The following is a 19,679-nucleotide window of genomic DNA, read 5'->3' on the forward strand; positions in this document are numbered from 1 at the left end:
CTCCAAATTGCTGGAGTTCTTTTGGGTGCGAAAAGCCCAAAGTACATGAGGCAGTTCATCCACCCACCCTGTTCGTTTCGTCCCTAGTCTTGCCTTAATCCCTTCTTTGATAGTTCAGTTGGTCCTCTCGATTTGACCATTTGCTTGTGGATGAGCAACGGATGTAAAAGTTTGAATGACTTGGAGTTCTTTCAACCATGCTTGCAATCCATTGTCAGCAAATTGGGTCCTATTGTCACTTACCATCTTGCGGGAGACCGAACCGGCAAATGATAAATTCCCAAAGGAATTTTTTCACGCTTGAAGCCGTAATTGATGCGACTAGTTTGGCTTCCACCCACTTGGTGAAGTAATCAATTGGCACTATCAGGAACTTGACTCGTCCCGGGGCTTCTGGGAAAGGTCCCATAATGTCAATAGCTCACTTCTGAAACGGCCAGGCAGAAGTTACTGGAATCAGTTCGTTCTTTGGACGCAGGGTGTTGGGGGCATGGCGCTGGCACGAATCACACTTTCTGATTTCTTGCACAGCGTCTAAGTGCATGCCGGGCCAATAATACCCTGCATTCATGATTTTTGCAACCGTCATTCTTGGTCCCGCTAGTAATCCGCAAATGCCTTCATGAATTTCTCTGATTAAGTAATTTGCGTCTTCCGCGTCTGCACAGCGCAAGAGTGGGCCAAGAAATGATCTTCGGTACAAGATACCATCAGCCAATTGGTAATTCAAAGCTTTATGCTTGATCTTCCGAGCCTCAGCCTTTCCTGCTGGAAGTGCTCCGGAAGATAAGTAAGCTATAATGTGTGACATCCAAGACTTGACACCAGTTTGAATTACCAGGACTTGATTTTGTGGAACGGATGGATGGTCTAGAACTTCTACACGAATATCTTTGGCAAAATGCTCAAAATTCGTTGAAGCTAGCTTACTAAGAGCGTCCGCCGACTTGTTCTCGCTCCTCTTAATGTGAACAATGTTGAAGGAGGAAAACTGGCGAATAAAGACCCGTGCTTGTGACAAATAAGAAGCCATGACATCGTTTTTAGCTTCGTATGTTCCGTTTATTTGTCCCGCAATTAGCATAGAATCCACCCGAGCCTCTAAATGTTTCACTCCAAGCTTTCTTGCTATCCGCAGTCCCGCCAGGAAGGCTTCGTATTCCGCTTCATTGTTGGTACTTTTAAAGTCCAACTTGATGGCATACGTAAATTCATGCCCCTCCGGGTTGATTAATCTTAAGCCTGCACCTGACCCTTCGCTGCTGGAAGCTCCGTCCGTGAACAATTACCAAACTTGCCCTTATTCCGGAGGTGCTTGGGGTTGTTGTTCGATTAGGCATTCTTGTTCTTTGTACTGTGGGACTTCTGTAACGAAGTCCGCGAGTACTTGTCCCTTGATCGCTGGTCTCGGCTTATATTCAATCGAGTGTTCACCCAATTCGATAGCCCATTTCGCCAGTCGTCCAGACAGCTCGGGTTTACTCAACACGTTCTTGAGTTTGTACCCGGTTAATACATTGATGGGGTGGCCCTGGAAATATTTGCGGAGCCGTCTGGCGGCATATACCAATGCCACAACCATCTTTTCCAACATTGAATATCTTGTTTCCGGGTTCGATAGTGTTCTATTGACGTATTAAATTGGTGTTTGAACATTTTTCCTATCCGTCAGTAAGACCGCCTCTATGGCAATGTCAGATGCCGACAAATATAGTGTTAATGGTTCGCCCGCGTGAGGATCAGTTAGCGTGGGTAATTCCATTAAACACTTCTTGACTTCCTGGAATGCTTGTTCGGCTTCCGGAGTCCATCTGAACTGTGCCTTTTTGAGGCAATTCCTTAATGTTGAAATGAACGGGTAAGATTTAGTAGCGTGGTTTGCCAGGAACCTGTTTAATGCTACTAGTCTGCCGTTGAGTGTTTGAACTTGTTTGAGAGATTCGGGAGATGGCATGCAGGCTATTGCTTAAACATTGTTTGGGTTAGCTTTAAAGCCCGTGCCTGTAACAATTACTCCGAGAAACTTCCCTTCCTCCATCCCGAAGGAGCACTTTGCTGGGTTAAGTTTCATGTTGATACTTCTCAGTGTTTCAAAAGTTTCCTTGGTATCCCTCAACATTTGATCCTCTTCAGTGCTTTTGATTACCAGATCGTCTATATAGACTTCAAGATTCCGACTTATTTGTCCTTTGAAGGCCTGATCCATTAGTCGTTGATATGTGGCTCCCGCATTTTTTAACCCGAAAGGCATCATTCTGTAACAGAATGTTCCCTGGTCAGTGCGGAATGCTGTCTTGTCCTCATCACCAGCTGCCATATGGATTTGATGATAGCCCTTGTAGGCATCAAGGAAGCACTTGAACTTAAATGAGGCTACAGCATCTACTTTCAAATCGATCTCCGGAAGTGGGTAACAATCTTTCGGACATGCTTTGTTTAAATCTTTATAATCTACACACATTCTCCACGTTCCGTTGCTTTTTGGAACGATCACTGGGTTGGCTACCCATGTTTGGTATTTGATTTCTCTTATAATCCCAGCATGAAGAAGATCTTGTACTTGTTCATTCATGGCCTTCGTTTGTTCCGAGCCCATTTTTCTCTTCTTCAGTACGATTGGGGTGATTAATGGATTCACCTTCAACTTATGTTCTGAAATGCTCCACGGGACACCGGTCATGTCCGCAGGCTGCCATACAAAAATGTCGATGTTTTTTATCAATAGCTGCTTTAGAAAGGTTCGGACGATTTCAGAGATGGACGGACCAATTATTACGGTTTGGTCCGGAAACTTTTTATTGAGGATCCATTTCTCTGACTCAGTCCTCTGAGCCTATCTTGGGACCTTGCTTGGTCTTGAGCTATCTGTTGCAAAACAATGCCGATTTACGTGAATTATTGCCACACCAGTGCGAGTCGGAACTCCTACTGCACCATGTGCTGTGGACGGGTGGGCATTGAAATCTCCAATCGCCTCTCGTCCCAAAATAATGTCATGCTTGGAAGTTGCTGGTAAGACCAAAAATTCTACTTCTTCAGTTCTCGAACGTACTCCGTCGCTTAATGTGACCGGGAAAGTGATAACACCGCGCGGGTGCATTATCTCTCCTCCGAAACCAGATACGGGAGCATGGATTGGCTGTAGTCTTTCTTTGTCTTCATCGTCCAACTGTTTGAAAAACTGTTCGTACATAATGTCGGACGTGCTGCCTGTGTCGAAGAATACATATTGTGACCGGTAGTGACCAAATTCGGTAGTAATTATCAGTGGGTTTTTATTACACGAACCGCCTTTGATCCGAGGAAAGATCACCGGTTCACTCTTCCATTCTTCGTCCTCATAATCCCTCATCTTTCCTTTACCTGAATGTCCCCCTTGAATCATGTGGATATTTAGATCCTTGATTTGCCTTTTAGCTGGGCCCAGGTTATCCTTTGCGGGAGGTTTGCCAGTCCCTGCTCGTACGCCCTTAACCAAATGTTCGAGTTTACCATTTTTAACTGCTGCTTCAATTTCTGTTCGGAGGGCCACACACTCATTCGTGTTATGTCCAACATCATTATGATATGAGCAATGTTTTTTAGTATCAAGGAATGACTTCCTTGGTATTGGTTGAGGCTTCCGGAAAGTCAAATTCTCGGTTGTGAGAATTTCCGAGGGAGTTTTTGATAACTAAGTCCAACTGTTGGTGGAACGAGCTGAAAAATTACTTTTACCCTTGTTGCCGATCAAGGATCTTGCATCAAAAGGTTTAGGCGAGTCTGCACATGGCTGAAGTCTTGACCATATTGGTCCCTTATCTTGTCTGTTTGGACTCGTAGTTTGGAATTCGACCCTTGGAGACTGCTTTTGACAGCCGGAACTTAGAGTTTTTTCAGTTCTTGCAAACAACTTTGATGCCTTCATGATTTCATCCCATGACTTAGGCATTCCGTCCCTTCCTGTTAAAGTACGGATCAAGGCATCGTTGTGGACGTTTTTACAAAATGCTCCACGCAACATGTCTTCACTTACTCCTCCGATATTAAGGCTCTCGTTAGTAAAACGAGTAATGAAGTTCTCAATAGACTCGTTATTTCGCCTTGTAACATCTAATATCTCCGAAGGGTCACGAGTATGTTTCTTTTGTTGACTAAAATGTTGGGATAATTTTGCTACGAAATCATTCCAGCTTTTGATTTGTCCAGCAGGCAGTTTCTCAAACCACTCTCTCGCAGATCTCGTGAGTGTGAGTGCGAACATGTGGCACCGGTACGGAAGAGTCCAACCGCTGACTCCCCCGACTGCTACAAATCTCAACAAATGATCGCTAGGATCTGTCATTCCATTATATGTTCCAACAGATGTTAGAATCTTCACGTTTACTGGAAATGAAACCTGTGCGATACTTGGAATAAATTTCGACTTCTCTGCAAAAGATTCCGGATGGTATGGTTTCGAAAAATCATGTTCAGCATTGCTGTGATATTCCGCATGGCGGACACCTGGTCGCGAGTAGCTAGTTCCTCCGAAGAAGGAAGACGACTATCCCCGCTATAAAAACTACCATCCGGCCGAAAAGATGAGTCGTACCCATCCAGATCGTCCTCATATGATGGCACCCGCATATCTATGCGGGGACGAGGACGCAACCTTCGGGTTTCGCTCATGTTTTGCTCTGGTGGCAAACTGTATTGGATGTGGCTTCCCCTTATGGGAGGAGAAATTGATCTCCTGGGAGGCTCATCGTATGTCAAGGTACGACCATGGAAACGCTCATTCCGGACCCGACGTTCATACTCTGCTTTTAAACTTTCTTGCTGAACACGAAGCCACTCGTCCGGAGACAAAGTTTCTTCGTTTATGAGATTATGACGGTGAGCTCTTCTTAGATTAGAGTCACCGGAATCTTCTTCTAAACCTAACTCTGACTGAGTTCGATGGACTTCTCTTGGAATACGTTCTAGGTTCTTTATATTAGAACCTCCTGGGGCTGTGATATACCCCAAGTCAGTAGTTGGTGTAACAACGTTTCCGGTGTCCGCCGGAGTGACGTCCTCCTGTTGAGCAAACAACCCCCGAGCCGTTGAACCACCCAAGGTAAAACCTCCAGGGTTCATGGCATCAGTTCGTGTAGCAGGAGGTGTAATTCGATTAAACACAGATGTTACTCCTTCACGTGTTTCAAGGTTCAGATCACTTGAAGGTTGTGTTCGATTCTCCGTCGGCCCTTTAGGTAACTGAGCCATATCGTAAAGAGAACGGAAAATTTTTTTGCAATTCTAACATAAGCATGGATGACGCCAATGAAGAAACATGGATCTACTCTCCACTGATGGTCCTAGATCCGATGAATCCACAGAGTAGTATACGGTTAACTTTCAATACGATATGAACACAATTTCCAAAGTCCAATGACGTGAATCCTGCAAAACAGAACACCGTGAGCTCGTTACGGGAAGGATGAGGTGGGGGGTCTTCCCGTAACCACCCTCCGGCGTGAGAATAAGTACAGTCCTGATGAGAAGATAAAGTACTTAAGTAAATTGAGAGAGTACATTGATTGTGAATGAATACCTTATGATGATCGAGAGGGTATTTATAGCCGAAGGATGTGGGAAGGTGTCCCTATGTGATAGGTTCAACCTATACGTTGCATGTGCATGTATAACAACCTGGACACGTGTCTTTTTATATTTGGTTATCGGGGGAATATTGGCCATGTGCACAGTTATAACGACCTTGCCAGATGTCATTGGCTATTTGGCCTAAAGATCACGTATTACCCAAGAAAGCATCTTGGTAAATCTTCTAGAAGGTGACAGCTGTCCCGGAGCATTACCTCGTGGCCATTTACGCGGAAGGTTATTCCTTCTTGCGGATGACTTCTGAGGGTGCTATGATGCTTCCGCATGTGCTATGAGAGTGTTTCTTCCTCAATTGATTATGCGGATAGTTTATATGTCCCGTGGGTGCCTTATGAGAGACTTCTGATTGACCGGCGGGCCTTATTTAAAGGTATTTAGGCCTTTTTGGTACCCTACCTCTATAGTTACGAAGTAAAGGCTAGAGTCTATGCAGAAGTCAAAGTAGAAAGTGATAACACACACAAAACATTGATAAGTTTTTGTTGCTCATATAACCAAATGTCAGACGTCTTTTTATCACGGGAGTCGATTCTTCGCAAACCCAAAAACAAAAACCCAAAAAAAATCCAATTATGTTTTAGGAGTAAAGGTTAGTTATCCCTCTTGAAACATATAAGTTATAGTGTCAATTGTCATATAAAGATTACCCGTCTTTAAAAGCCTATGGTTTTTTGGAAAGACTAGAGAGTTGAAGCGGAAACTTGACGGGACTTGAATGCTGTCTAGATTAATCTAAACTATACGTTAAACAATATTAAAAAAAACACTAATTTATCTTAAGCCACAATCATTAGTTAGGAATACCAACCGGTTTCAAAGTAACAACACCGTGAAAAGTCAAAAGCAAGAAGTGAAAACATCTGAAATAATAATACTAACAGTTACACAAACCCCCTGGTCTCCCAGCTTGTTCCATTGACTTCAACTTTGCAACCTATATATCAAGTGTTAGTTAAGTTAGTTAACATAAGACTGAGAACATAAGACTGAGTGATCAATTCATCATTAAAACTGTATCAATACCTTTAGCAACTAGTGACGCATAGCTTGGATTCTCACTCAAGGGCAATAGGTCTTGTACAGGACTCTCCGGACGATCATCCACTTCCAACTCCTCAGCTGCTTCGTGATACTTGAGGCGCAGTCGCCTATCCTCGCGAGCCCACCTCGGTACTTTTTTAACCACTTGATCATCCTCCCAGTGCAGCTAGTACTTAATATCTGATCATTACCATTTATTAAGTAAGTTTTTGCTTCAGTTTTGACAAAAATATTCTTAGCTTAGTCGTTTCTTCTAAAACTACTTTTATAGCCAAGAATATGAAACTCCAGCAAGCTTAACCATCGAGAGGGTGTTACCTGTACCAGGTGGATATTCTGAGTAATCCACATAATACGGGCTCCGTGGAGCTACAGTACCTATTAATTCATTATTAATAAATCGTTAAACGGGAACATGATACATGTATAGAATTAGTTACCAATTGCATTTTCCATATTAAAATATCTTAATAATATGGAGTGATTACCAGCAAGTTGCATCTTAAAATATCTTAAAATATCTTAATTCAGCTTGTTGCATCTCAATGGAGATCACTAAATCGACTTCCGCCTCGTCATCCGTCACTGTAGGGAAATTCAGATTAAATATAATACAGCCTCTTATTATTATTTTCAAGTTTTCCGGTTAATGCTTATTGTTGTAGTATTTTCATTTTAGAGAAAACCTATACATATATCAGTATTCTTCAGTTGTTTAAAAGTGAATCAATAGGAATCACATGACTTTGCTTCAATTTGAGTGGCTCTATTGAAACTTTTCATTATTTCTTCTTTATTAACCAACCACATACAAGCGTGTTTATATGATCTATGTATAAAATGATTAAACTAAAATTTATAAAAAGGAAAATAAAGGATCAAGTTCCTGTATGTATCTTAATATGTTTTACAACAAAACCAAACAAGAGGTTACCAGTAGTTGTTGCTGCTGCTAATGCAGAGCTTGAATTCTCAACACGAGGGTTGTTGCGCTTCCCTTTCACTCGAGCTTTTCTACCTGCGTACGTAAAATTATTAATTATATTAATGCTCAAACAAAAACACTATATATATAATGAATGAATCTGCTACCCGTCCATCCTATTTAGTCGAATCGGTTTTGTAACAACAGACTTCTTTTTAATATGTTTTCTAACCCAACCCAACTAAACAAAGAGTTACCAGTAGATGCTGCTGCTGATGCAGAGCTTGGGTTCTCTGCACAAGGGCGCTTCCTTTTCACTTGAGCCTTTCTACCTATGCACATTTATAAGCTGGTTAAGATTGCGTATCTTGATTAATGTTCAACCAAAAACACTTGTACAAGTGTATTGTATACAGATCTCTTAATATGTTTTATAACCAATCAAACGAGTAGTTACCAGTAGCTGCTGATGCAGAGCTTTGAGTCTTAACACAAGGGCGCTTCCCTTTCACTTGAGCTTTTCTACCTATGTGCATATAATATTTCACTAAAACGTAGTGTTTACATCAATATAGAAGGCAAGCGGACAACAAGCTGCGTCGTTAGCCCTTTTTTGGATAGAAAAACCAAGTCGTTTAAAAATAAGATTGCTGGCATTAACGGATTCAGCTTACAATTAGGGAGGGAACCTAGGATCCACAAATCATTCATATCTTGCTTTAGATTTAGAACCAACTTGAGGGTAATTTGGTCATATAACTATCAAGTTCGGGGGGGGGGGGGGGACTATGGTCATGTAACTAGAGGTGCACAAACCGGTTTTGGATTGAAACTGGTTCGGTTTGGTTAACAAAAGTCAAAACCAGCATATGATCGGTTTCCCTGTTTCTTGACCAAGTTACGATCAGTTTCGGTTCGAGTTGATCGGTTTTTGCCTAATTTAGCCGGTTTCGGTTCAGTCAACCGGTTTTAGTGGAGAAAATTATAAACCAGTTCCGAGCCAACAATTTCAATTGGTTCCAAACTGGTTTCAACATAATCGGTTTCAAACCAGTTTAGTTGCCCACCTCTACACGTAAGTGCGTAACTATCAACTTAAGGGGCACTTTGGTCATATAACTAACAATTTGGGACACTTTACTCATTAAGCGGGCCACTTTGGTCCCCACGGAAGGGAGATCCACTCTACGACCGGCAGATTTGCTCGTCTTTGGTTGGGCCAGGGGAAAACACGCTTGTGTTGACCTCACAGGGGTATCTCCCTTAGCTGGTTTGAGGGATAATGGCTTTGTAGCTGGGCAAGCAATGAAAAGGGTTGAAACGAAGAAGATGAAAAAACATGCTAAAGCCTGCGAAGAGAACCAACATGTTTTTGTCCCTCTGGCTTTTGATACCTTTGGCTCTTGGCATCGGAAGCTATCCGTTTCCTAACCAGGTCCAACGGATCGTGCATAGCAATGTGTCGACTCCAAAGGAGCAGGGGTATGTCTTTAGGAGGTTAGGGTTTGAAATTAAAAAATGAGTGGCGGCGCAGCTTGTTTCCCGCCTACCTGCTAGAAGTAATATCTATGTTTCTTTATGCTATTAAATAATATTATAGAATCATAGATTCACAATAGGTGTGGTGGTAGTTTTACAAAATTATTACATTTGACCTGACCCGTTTATCCGGACTCATACCTTACATTTGAGAAATCCCGTAACGGATCGCAGATATCTTGATTAATGCTTAAACAAAAACATGATGAGCATAATATACATACCTTCGTCTTCCATAGAGAGAGACACAAAAACCGGTTTATTGTTTTAGGGTTTGTATATGTAAGAAATATTAGGGATCTTTTTATGTGACATATACATTTTGTAATTACAAGAATTCGTTACACATATAGTTCATGTGGTTTATATTTTTTTCTCTTTTCTTTTTTCTTTTATATATTTCTTAGCATTGACTTTGATTAATTAGAGGGCATGAAGTGGAGCCGGGTTAGAAACCGGAAAGCCTGGCGCGATCAGGAACACCACCCCTTGGATCCGGGGTTCTTTAAATGGGATTCGGGAAACTGTCACCGATTTGTTACGGATGAATTGGTGGAGGAATTTTTTTTAAACCTACAAAAACAACTCACACTTAATCAACTATATATACGGGTATACAAATCATTCGGTTAAATCCATTATAGTACCTGAAATAATTATTTCAGCTTCGTGAACTGAAGCTTTTTAAAAACTTAGTTTATAACATATTATTAATATTTTCATTAAAAATATATATGTGTGGGTCATTCCCAACGTTAAAAGTTAACTATAGAGTAATAAAACAAGATGAATAACCCAAATGAAAACGTTACATATAACAAGTAGTACTTTTTTTGTTCTTTAGTTCTTAAGTATTGAGTGGGCCTCATGAAAAAAACTTTACAAGACTTGTGAGTCCTTCCACTACGATTTTGTGTCCCTCAAATTATCACTTTAAAGTCTGAACTAAATATAAATAAAATTAGTTTGAATACTAAAGACAAAAGTGTAATTTCTAATTAATATTCATTTCAATATTTTATTAAATTCTTCAATCTCGAGTTTAATAGTGGTTCTTTCTAAAGTTTACTAGTTTAGTTAATTAACTCGAAAACGTGTACAATATTCCTTAGTAACTCCTTTATAAAAAAATATATGTGAGTTTATATCACATTATGTTCTAAGAATAACTGTAGAACGTAAATCCATATGTTACATTGTAGCACAAATTTTGTTATTATGGAGATCCTTTTTGATGTCAACGTGCAAACGAGATATATATTTTGACGTCATAGTTTAGCTTGAATTGAGGTAAGAACTCGTTCCATTTAACCGATTTGGTCCAGTTTTGACATATAATCATCCAATTTTGGACGATTTTGGACCGAAATATATATATTTGATTTGATTTGTTTACTATATTTTTTATTTATAAAATATTTATAAAAGTACTATAAAATATATATTATGTTATATATAGTATATATTTAAATGAATTACATGTTGCGAGGTTCTCGGTTCGAATCTCGAGCCCACCCGGTTTTAGTCCCATCGTCTTACCTTTAGAGAGTTCTGCACTTGTGGTGACACAACACTTTCAAGTGGTAGCCGTCAATAACGGTTGGCCTAACATATAAGAAAGTCATCGTTCTAACAGAATGATAATAATTGTGAGTAATTTGTATGCATGATATAATTATCAATATATATTAGTTAACTAATAAATAAAAAGATGTTCGAGTTTTAGAAAAAAAATATCTTAAATGAGTCCGTCTCAGCCTTGTTTACATTGCTAAATATGATCAATGACATGCTATGCTATTTTGTTTGTGAAGATATGCTATATATGTCGTGTGATTATATACATAATTCACTTGGTTAATGTTATCTGATTGATCGCCTATCTATTGAACTCGTCGAAGCAATCGAACCGGATATAAATACAAAGCATAGAAGAGATAGTACATAAAACAAAACTGTTACATAGTATAGATTTAAGATTTATGAAAGTTACAAAATAATACACATCAAGTGAAAAAACAAATTCGGTAATATTACATATTTACATTGACCAGTGGTGCCCAACCATTTTAGTGGCCTAAAGCAACAAAAAATTTTTGAGGCCTTTATTAAAAGTTAAGGAGACGAAATTATAAAATATAATACCAATTTTTTAAATTTATAGAGGGATTATTATGTTTTGTATATGATTATAAAATTTAAAATTTTACTTTAGAACAATAATGTGATTTATATATCATATAAATTAAAACAAAGTAAATTAGAAATGGTCATAGAAATCAACAAAAATCAAAAAATAGCTTTAGGGAATTGAACACAGGTGGGAAAATAGGAAGCTTCCAATATTTTAGAAGTTAAAAATAAGTAAATAACCACTAGAACAAAGTGTGTTAACAGAAAGCTTATTAATTACAAATTATTAGTACTGATTTTCACTATATATAAATAATAAAAATTCTTAAAATGGTGGCCTTATTTTTTTTGGGGGCCTTAAGCCCAAGCTTGGCCCAATATTACTGTTGGGCCGGCCCTGCATTCACTTCAGTTCTATATAAAAAGAAATGGGCTAACGAAAAATATATGTACCATATATATATGCCAGCAGCCATAGGCTTATTCATTTCCAGCCCAAAACACACAACTTTAAGTTAGCATATTAAACCCTAAAAATGGTTGCCACACTTTCTTCTCCATACACTTTCTTTTCTGCAGACAAATGAGGCTTACAAAGATCAATCTAGTACACTATCAATTGTGGCCTTTTGAAGTTCATTTATTCGGAAGAGCTACTAATGACGTTTTTCTTAGCTTTAAAGGTGAGCCTTAATGAAACTAGTTGTTTAGAAATATCTATTGTTTGTTCTACTGATTAACTAATTAACTCATTTGTTTTACTGTTTTTTATTTTCAGATCTACTAATCATTTTTCTCCTGTAACGACTACGACAGTTTGCAGGTGCTTAATTACTCACTCAACCTAGCTTATATTAATTACTGATTCTCTACTGAGTTAGCTAGATCTCTATTTGCTATGTGTTTTACGAACGATTGCGTTTCTTGTCTTGAGATATGATATTATTTTCTTACAAATGTTTCATAAAAACTGTTTTGTTGTTAATTTCTCCATCGGTGGGTCGTTTTATTTTTTTATTAAACGAAATTTCTCATGTAAAATACTACTACTTTTTTAAATTTCTTAATTTAAAAGCTAGGGCTAGCAATATTTTGGTTCGGTTTTTGTTTTTCGAAAACCTTTGGGTTTCCGCCTTTCAGTTTTTTGGTTTTGGTTTTGAAATTTTGGGGTCAAAACAACAAATTATGTCATAAAGGTTTACCTAAAAGCTACACGTGTCCAGATTATCCGGCTTGGGCTTCCTCCGCCTTGGTTAACGATGTTTTAGGGTATGTTTGACAAGTAGCTTTTAGGAGTTTCAAGCTTTTAAGAAAAAATTCATATTCAATAAAAAACTTTGTTTGGTTAAGGTAGCTTCAAGATTTTAGGTTGGTAGAAAAAACTCCATATTTGAACGCTACTATTACTAGCTTGAAGCTTTTACATTTGAATTTACAAGTTTGGTATATATAATTGCAGATAGAATCCTCTTACCCAACATAAAATCGAAATGAGTCGGTACCTGAAGAAGTTCATCAAACGACTCGAGTCCGGTCAAGTCCCAACCACACCACAAAGAGACATCCCTCCAAACCTCTTTGGCCCGAGCACAGTCAAAGAATAAAGAGAGATGGCATAGACAGAGAAATCGGCGAACAAGCATTTAAACTCAAGGTTAGTACTAATATTTTTTGGGTATGTAAATTAATTATTAATTAAATTAAAATTGTATTATACATTGTTACTGTCATATAAATTTACATAACTGCTGCAATCTTAAGTCTACTACTTTATTATTGTCGTTGTCGTTGCTGTTTACTTTCACACTCATGTTTATTCTTGAATTTTATTTGTGCCTATTTGAAGCCGCTGCTATTGTTGTTTAGGTTTACATATGACAAGTCAAGATTTGTAAGAGGCTACTTTTTTCCATAAAAGATCAAAGATGAAGAGAGGTTGGATATACCAACAAAGGCACCTGTGACATTGTTGATAAATCTCAAGCTGTGTAAACAAAAGGTCATTTTTTAATCTTATTCCATCAATTTTTTATATATATTTTTCTATCTAACCACAATCAAAAAATAATCACCCACAACCCATACATTAAAATACTAACATTTAGTTGTTCAATAGTGCTCTATCTACTTTCTGATTTTTTTTGTCTTTTGCTTTAATTCAATATCCACCTGTTGTTTTTTTCCTACTAATTTTGTATGTTTCCATTTTGTAGGCTTCAAGAGTTGAAAGGCTTTGTAGTGGTATTTTATCAATGTTGAATTGCTTCTATTTGGAAGTATAACTAATGGTTGGATGGTTATACAAATTGTTCTTATGGTTTCTTTGTGTATCGTTTCTTTTCATTTATGTTTTGACTAACGCTAGCATTTTTAAACGTTTATGAGTTTGTTTCCTTTGTCACATGCTACTATTTAAATGTTTGCCTCGCCGAGTAGTTAAGTTGTTTAGAAAGCATTACTTGGACACCAAAAAGGTTTGTTTTGCCAACTTTACCATTGCGGCGGGTCTAAATACCAGTGTTTTAAAAACCAGTTCAAACCGGCCGGTTAAACCGGATTTCGCCCAACAGGCCGGTATATTGAGTCCGGTGTTTTTGTCCGGTTTGCTAGAACATCGTACCGGCGGTTTTTGTCTAAAATACCGGTTTTTACCGGCAAACCGGTTTTAGGTCCGATAAATTTTTGATATTTGCAGCCAATAGTAACTACTTTTAACTCAACAATTAACATTCAAATATGTAAAACTTTAAGACTATTTTTTAAAGATTAAATGCTTTTACATTATTCTTATAATATGGATTAACTTTTGGATTATTTTTTGTTATAAAATCAATTAGTTTTGGGCTATTTTTGGATTAAAGTTACATTTATAAAATATTATAAGGTAAATTATTCAGCCGGTTGAACCTCCCAGTATAACCCGGTTTAACCGGTTGTATCATTTTTTAACCCAATCCAGTACAAGTAAGATACTGGTTTTTAAAACATTGCTAAATACTAGTTACATATTATATTAAAATATCTCTATATGTAAGAGGAATTGGTGATCCGTGAGGTTGTTTTTGATTGGTTGGAGGTAAAATGGACGGTTGTGATTGGATGGATGGAGTAGACTCGGGTTGATGGTTTTGTGTTTGTTTTGACTCGGTGGATTTGTGTATAATATATTCTTTTTATTATTATGATAACAAATATAAATAAATAACATGTATGAGAATATATCTCCATGGATAAATTAAGCAATGTACGTATTAATATCTCCATCTTCTCTCTCTGCAACCTCTCTTCCCCATCTTCTTCTCAAAATAAAAAGTTCAAAACACCTCTTGCAACTCACCATTCACCAAACCCTCAACTCAAGCTGCAGTTTACTAAAATAATAAGGAAGAAAAAAAAGCTCAACAACAATAATAACTTTGCCGCAGTGGAAACGGGCGGTTATATTTCAACTATAACTTTGCCGTTGAGCGGCACCGACTACACCGGGGTGGTGTTTGCGACCGACACCACTTGCCATGCCAGTCGTTGAGTGGCAAACCGAGATCCACACCGGATAAACTTTTTTTTCCAGACAAATGAGGTTTACAAAGATCAATCTAGCAAGCTATCAATTGCGGGTTTTTGAAGTTCATTTATTCGGAAGAGCTACTAATGACGTTTTTCTTAGCTTTAAAGGTGAGTCTTAATGAAGCTAGTTGTTCGAAATATCTATTGTTTGTTCTACTGATTAACTAATTAACTCATTTATTTCCCTGTTTTTATTTTCAGATCTACTAATCATTTCTCTCCTGTAACAATAACGACGGTTTGCAGGTGCTTAATTACTCACTCAACCTAGCTTATATTAATTACTGATTCTTTAATAAGTTTGATTCTTTAATAAGTTAGCTAGATTTCTATTTGTTATGTGTTTTACGAACGATTGCGTTTCTTGTCTTGAAATATGATATTATTTTCTTTCAAGTGTTTCATAAAAATTTTTTTTTTGTTAATTTCTCCATAAGTGGGTGGTTTTGTTTTATTATTAAACGAAATTTCCCATGTAAAATACTACTACTTTTTTTTTATTTCTTAATTTAAAAGCTAGTGTTGTATATCAAAAGCAATACTTTGGTTCGGTTTTTGATTTTTGAAAACCTTTGGGTTTCCGCCTTTCAGTTTTTGGTTTTGGTTTTGACATTTGAGTTTTGAAATTTTGGGGTCAAAACAACAAATTATGTCATAAAGATTATATGTCATAAATGCTGACCTAAAAGCTACACTCATCCAGGTTATCCAGCTTGGGCTTCTTCTGCCTTGGTTAACGACGTTTTAGTCCCTAATGAACTTGAATCATTCCCTAAGAACTAGTCCCATCTATAGGGAACGACAGGTTGCAGTTGTATCGTTGAGGGGAGGGGGCCGGTGCATTTCATTAGATGAGGTGAACATGTTTTTGGAGAGTCATTCAAAATGAATACCGAACTGCACTGCCTCGACATAGTGGCTATCAATACTTGGTGGTATTGGAAAAACCAAAGGGTATTTATAGTGACAATGCATTCATGTTTAGGGTGAAACTCTAAGGCGGAACCAAATTTGGAGGGTGGTTACAGATTCATATAAAAAGTGCCCCGAAGATATATCCCACAAAATTTCCAGCATTTCACATTTCCTTCTTTGAAGGTGGTGGAAGGAGAAGTGAATCTAACCATGAAAAGATCTTCTCCACCCGGCCGACCCAACCATCGGACGTATGTGGTATTGAGGTACACCCGTCAAGAGGATGAAAAATGGGTTTGGGTTTCAAAAGGAAAGACTGTGTAAATTGATGCATTTTACATACTTTATTACGTTATAATTGCTTGATAATTTACCAATGTTATTGCTTTTGAGTGCCATATTTGTATTACAACTAAGTAGAAACGAATGTTAGCCTGACGATTTATGCAAAAAGTGAGATGAGAAAACATGAAAATTGATCTTATTGGGTAGAGTATTCTTCACCGATTCTATCAAATACATATATGCCTTCGTGAGCTTTGATAATGTTGTTGATTAATTCCATAATGTGTACAATGACGTTGTCGAAACCTTGCGTTTGCTTAAGAACTGGTTATGCGGGGAGTGCATGGCCCTGCATGCCTTGAATAGGCCTTGTCGGCACGGAAAAGAAGAGGTTAAATGCACCCCACGTGCAGGAGGCGACTTTGATTTTATTGTGGGGATCCCTTAACCCCGCGATCCGCAGGTGGAACTTGGGAGTGGTCTGTCTGAGACGTTTGTGGTCGATGTCGCTCTCCTTGAGCGCATCCTCGCCATTCCTATTGCTACTGTCAAGAGTATCCCGCCCGCGTGTCGCATGGCTTTTGCTTAGGCCTTGTCAGGGGGTCTCCGTAAAGTGGTGGATGCCCCGGGGTCTATTGAAGTTTGGGTTAAACTTTTGTTGTTGCCTCGTTGCACGTTACGTGTTTTCAAACCGGCTACTAGGCAGGAACGAAGGTCCGGTAACAGAAAATCGCTTCAATGTAGCTCTATTATGCGGGCTTTGGTTGTTTGGAAAGATGGGGCAGGTTTAGAAGAGTTGGTGCTGTCGCTCCTTGAACCTCCTGTGATGAGGGATTGTCAACATAAAGAAGAGGGGGGGGGGGGGGGGCAATATCAAGCAGTGCCTCCGGAAGGTAGCAGATGGCCATTACACAGCGGCGATCAAAGTCCTGTGTTCATCCGGGGCCGCGCCTGCTGGGGGGATACATTGAGAGCATTGATAGATAAACATCCTGTGGTGGACCCTCCGACCATGCCCTCAGTCGTGCCATCGGAACCGGTCTTGCAGGTGGACGGTGATTGTGTGCTGGAACGTATTAAAACCTTCCCGAAAGGTACATCTTGCGGGGGGGATGGTTTGCGGGCCCAGCATATTTTAGACGCTTTCTGTGGCCAGGGGTCTCCAACCGCCTCCGGGCTCTTAAAGGCCATCACTGATGTTGTCAACTTGTGGCTTGGGGGGCTTTGTCCTAAAGTTCTAGCGGAGTTCATTGCTTCGGCACCGTTGACCCCCCTGTTGAAACCTGACAATGGAATTAGACCCATCGCAGTGGGGGCCATTTGGAGAAGATTGGTGTCGAAAGTCGCTATGAGTAAAGTAGGGAAAAGGGTGGCTGCTTATCTAGGGGATTTCCATTTCGGGGTTGGGATCCCTAATGGGGCAGAAGCGGTATTGCATAGTGCTAATAGATTTTTTAGCGCGTTTCATTCTGACGGGTCCCTGGCTATGCTCACTGTTGATTTTTCTAACGCCTTCAACGAAGTGGATCGGACGACCCTTCTCAGGGAAGTTAGCTGCATATGTCCATCCATCTTCCCATGGGTCCAGTTTTTATATCCACGTCCTGCCCGTTTATATGTGGGGGATACTCATATTGGGGCTTTTACTGGGGTGCAGCAAGGGGACCCCTTGGCCCTCTTCTTTTTGCGTTGGTCCTTCATCCGCTCATCCTTAGGGTGCAGGGGGCATGTTCATTGCCCTTCCATGCTTGGTATTTAGACGATGGCACTATCATTGGTAAGTCTGAGGAGGTTGCTAGAGCGTTGGGCATTATTCGCTCAGAGAGGGCGTCTCTAGGGCTTAGGCTTAATATCCGAAAAACAGAGATTTTTTGGCCGTCATGTGATGATTCGAAGAAAGTGCCGGGTTTATTCCCTGGCGAGATTAGCAGGCCTGTGACGGGAGTTAAACTCCTTGGGGGAGCGGTTAGTCGGGATGCAGGGTTTATTCGGTCTTTGGCAACTAAAAGAGCTTTGAGGGCGGTTGAACTTATGAAACGCCTGCCGGACCTGAGGGACCCCCAAAGTGAGCTCCTTTTGTTGCACTCGTGCATGGGGGTTGCTAAGTTAGTGTTTGGGCTCCGGACCTGTCAACCTGAACATGTCAAAGAGGTTGTGTCCATCTTTGATGCGGGCCTGGGGGGGGGGGGGGCAATTGAAGATATTGTTGTGTGTGGAGGACCGCATTTTGGGGACCTCCAGTGGAGGTTGGCTTCCTTCCCTATGCGTTGCGGAGGCTTAGGAATTTTCTTGGCTGAGGATGTCTCCGCATATGCCTTTGTGGCTTCCAGGTCCCAGTCGTGGAAATTGCAGGACCACATTCTGCGAAACACTGGTGTTTTGGGGGTAGATCCTGACTACTCTTATGCACTTGGTAATATTGGAACAACTCTCTCTGACCTTGATCTAGGCGGTTTTACTGATAAGGAGACCGCCCCAAAGAAACCTCAACAAACCTTGGCGAGTGCTCTTTATGGTAAACACGTTCATGATTTGGAGGAGCGATTCGATATGACCCCGAGACAAAAGGCAGTTTTAGCTTGTCTCAAGGGGGCTCATGCCCAGGATTTTTTGACTGTTGTGCCCATTGAAGGTCTTGGGCAACGGATGTCGGCAGTTGAATACAGAGCCATCCTTAAATACCGGCTTATGATTCCTCTTTTCCCTTTAGATGAATCATGCCCCATTTGTAAAAAAAGCTTGTTTGGATAGATTTGGTGAGCATGCCCTCCACTGTAAGGAATTGCCGGGATTCAAGTATCGTCATGACTGGGTTAGAGATGTCTTATGGGATGTGCTTAGGCGTGCCGGGATCTCAGCCAAGAAAGAGGCACCTGTTAACTTTCTGTATGATCCGCGAGAGGGAAGATCTACCTTGCGTCCTGCGGACGTTCTTGTGTTTGGCTGGGCAGGGGGTAAGCATGTGTGTGTTGATCTCACTGGGGTATCCCCGTTGGTGGGGCTGAGAGACAGTGGCTTCGTACCGGGACAGGCGGTTTTGAGAGCGGAATCTAGGAAGGTTGCTAAGCATGAGGCAGCGTGTTTGGAGAATCAGCACGTGTTCATTCCCTTTGCCTTCGACACATTTGGATCCCTAGCTCCCGAGGCGGTTCGCTTCTTGAAGCGAGTGCAGAAGGTGGTCCACAGTGACTCGCAGAGTCCGAGGAACCAAGGATTTATATTTAGTAGGATAGGATTTGCGATTCAAAAGGGGATAGCGCGCAGCTTGTTACTCGCTTATCCATTATCCAGATGTAGTTCGCTTTGTGTTATATAAAATATTAGAACCAAAAAAAAAATTAAAAAAAAAATAATGTGTACTGTCTTATCCAAACTGGCTCCCCCAAATAGTTTGATTTTTCCACCACAACAATTAGGGGCTAGAAGATCTACTACTTTAATTATGGTTTAAAACATATACAGTTTTGCATTTAATTGTATAAAAACAAGTACAAATCCATGAATACTGGATAGGGACTTTATAAGCCTTCACTACTCACACATTACACATTGTATCTCGCTTGCACGTTGACGTTAAAAAGAAAATCAATGATAATAAAATCATTGTAACGCTGTAACACGTTGACGTTAAAATGAAAATCAATAA

The 19,679-nt window shown here is 39.8% G+C and overlaps 1 protein-coding gene across 1 annotated transcript; it reads right to left on the bottom strand.

Annotated features, from left to right (window-relative positions):
* Positions 1-421: 421 nt before the first annotated feature.
* LOC143566551 (uncharacterized) lies at positions 422-1,033 on the bottom strand. The gene has a single exon (XM_077053225.1). The coding sequence runs from the start codon at positions 1,031-1,033 to the stop codon at positions 422-424; it is 612 nt and encodes a 203-aa protein (XP_076909340.1).
* Between the last annotated feature and the right edge of the window lie 18,646 nt (positions 1,034-19,679).

The sequence above is a fragment of the Bidens hawaiensis genome, unplaced genomic scaffold, assembly GCF_021521415.1.
Source record: "Bidens hawaiensis isolate Kalapana, Puna unplaced genomic scaffold, B.hawaiensis_p1.1 tig00001236_1, whole genome shotgun sequence".
In the NCBI taxonomy this organism is placed as follows: Eukaryota; Viridiplantae; Streptophyta; class Magnoliopsida; order Asterales; family Asteraceae; genus Bidens; species Bidens hawaiensis.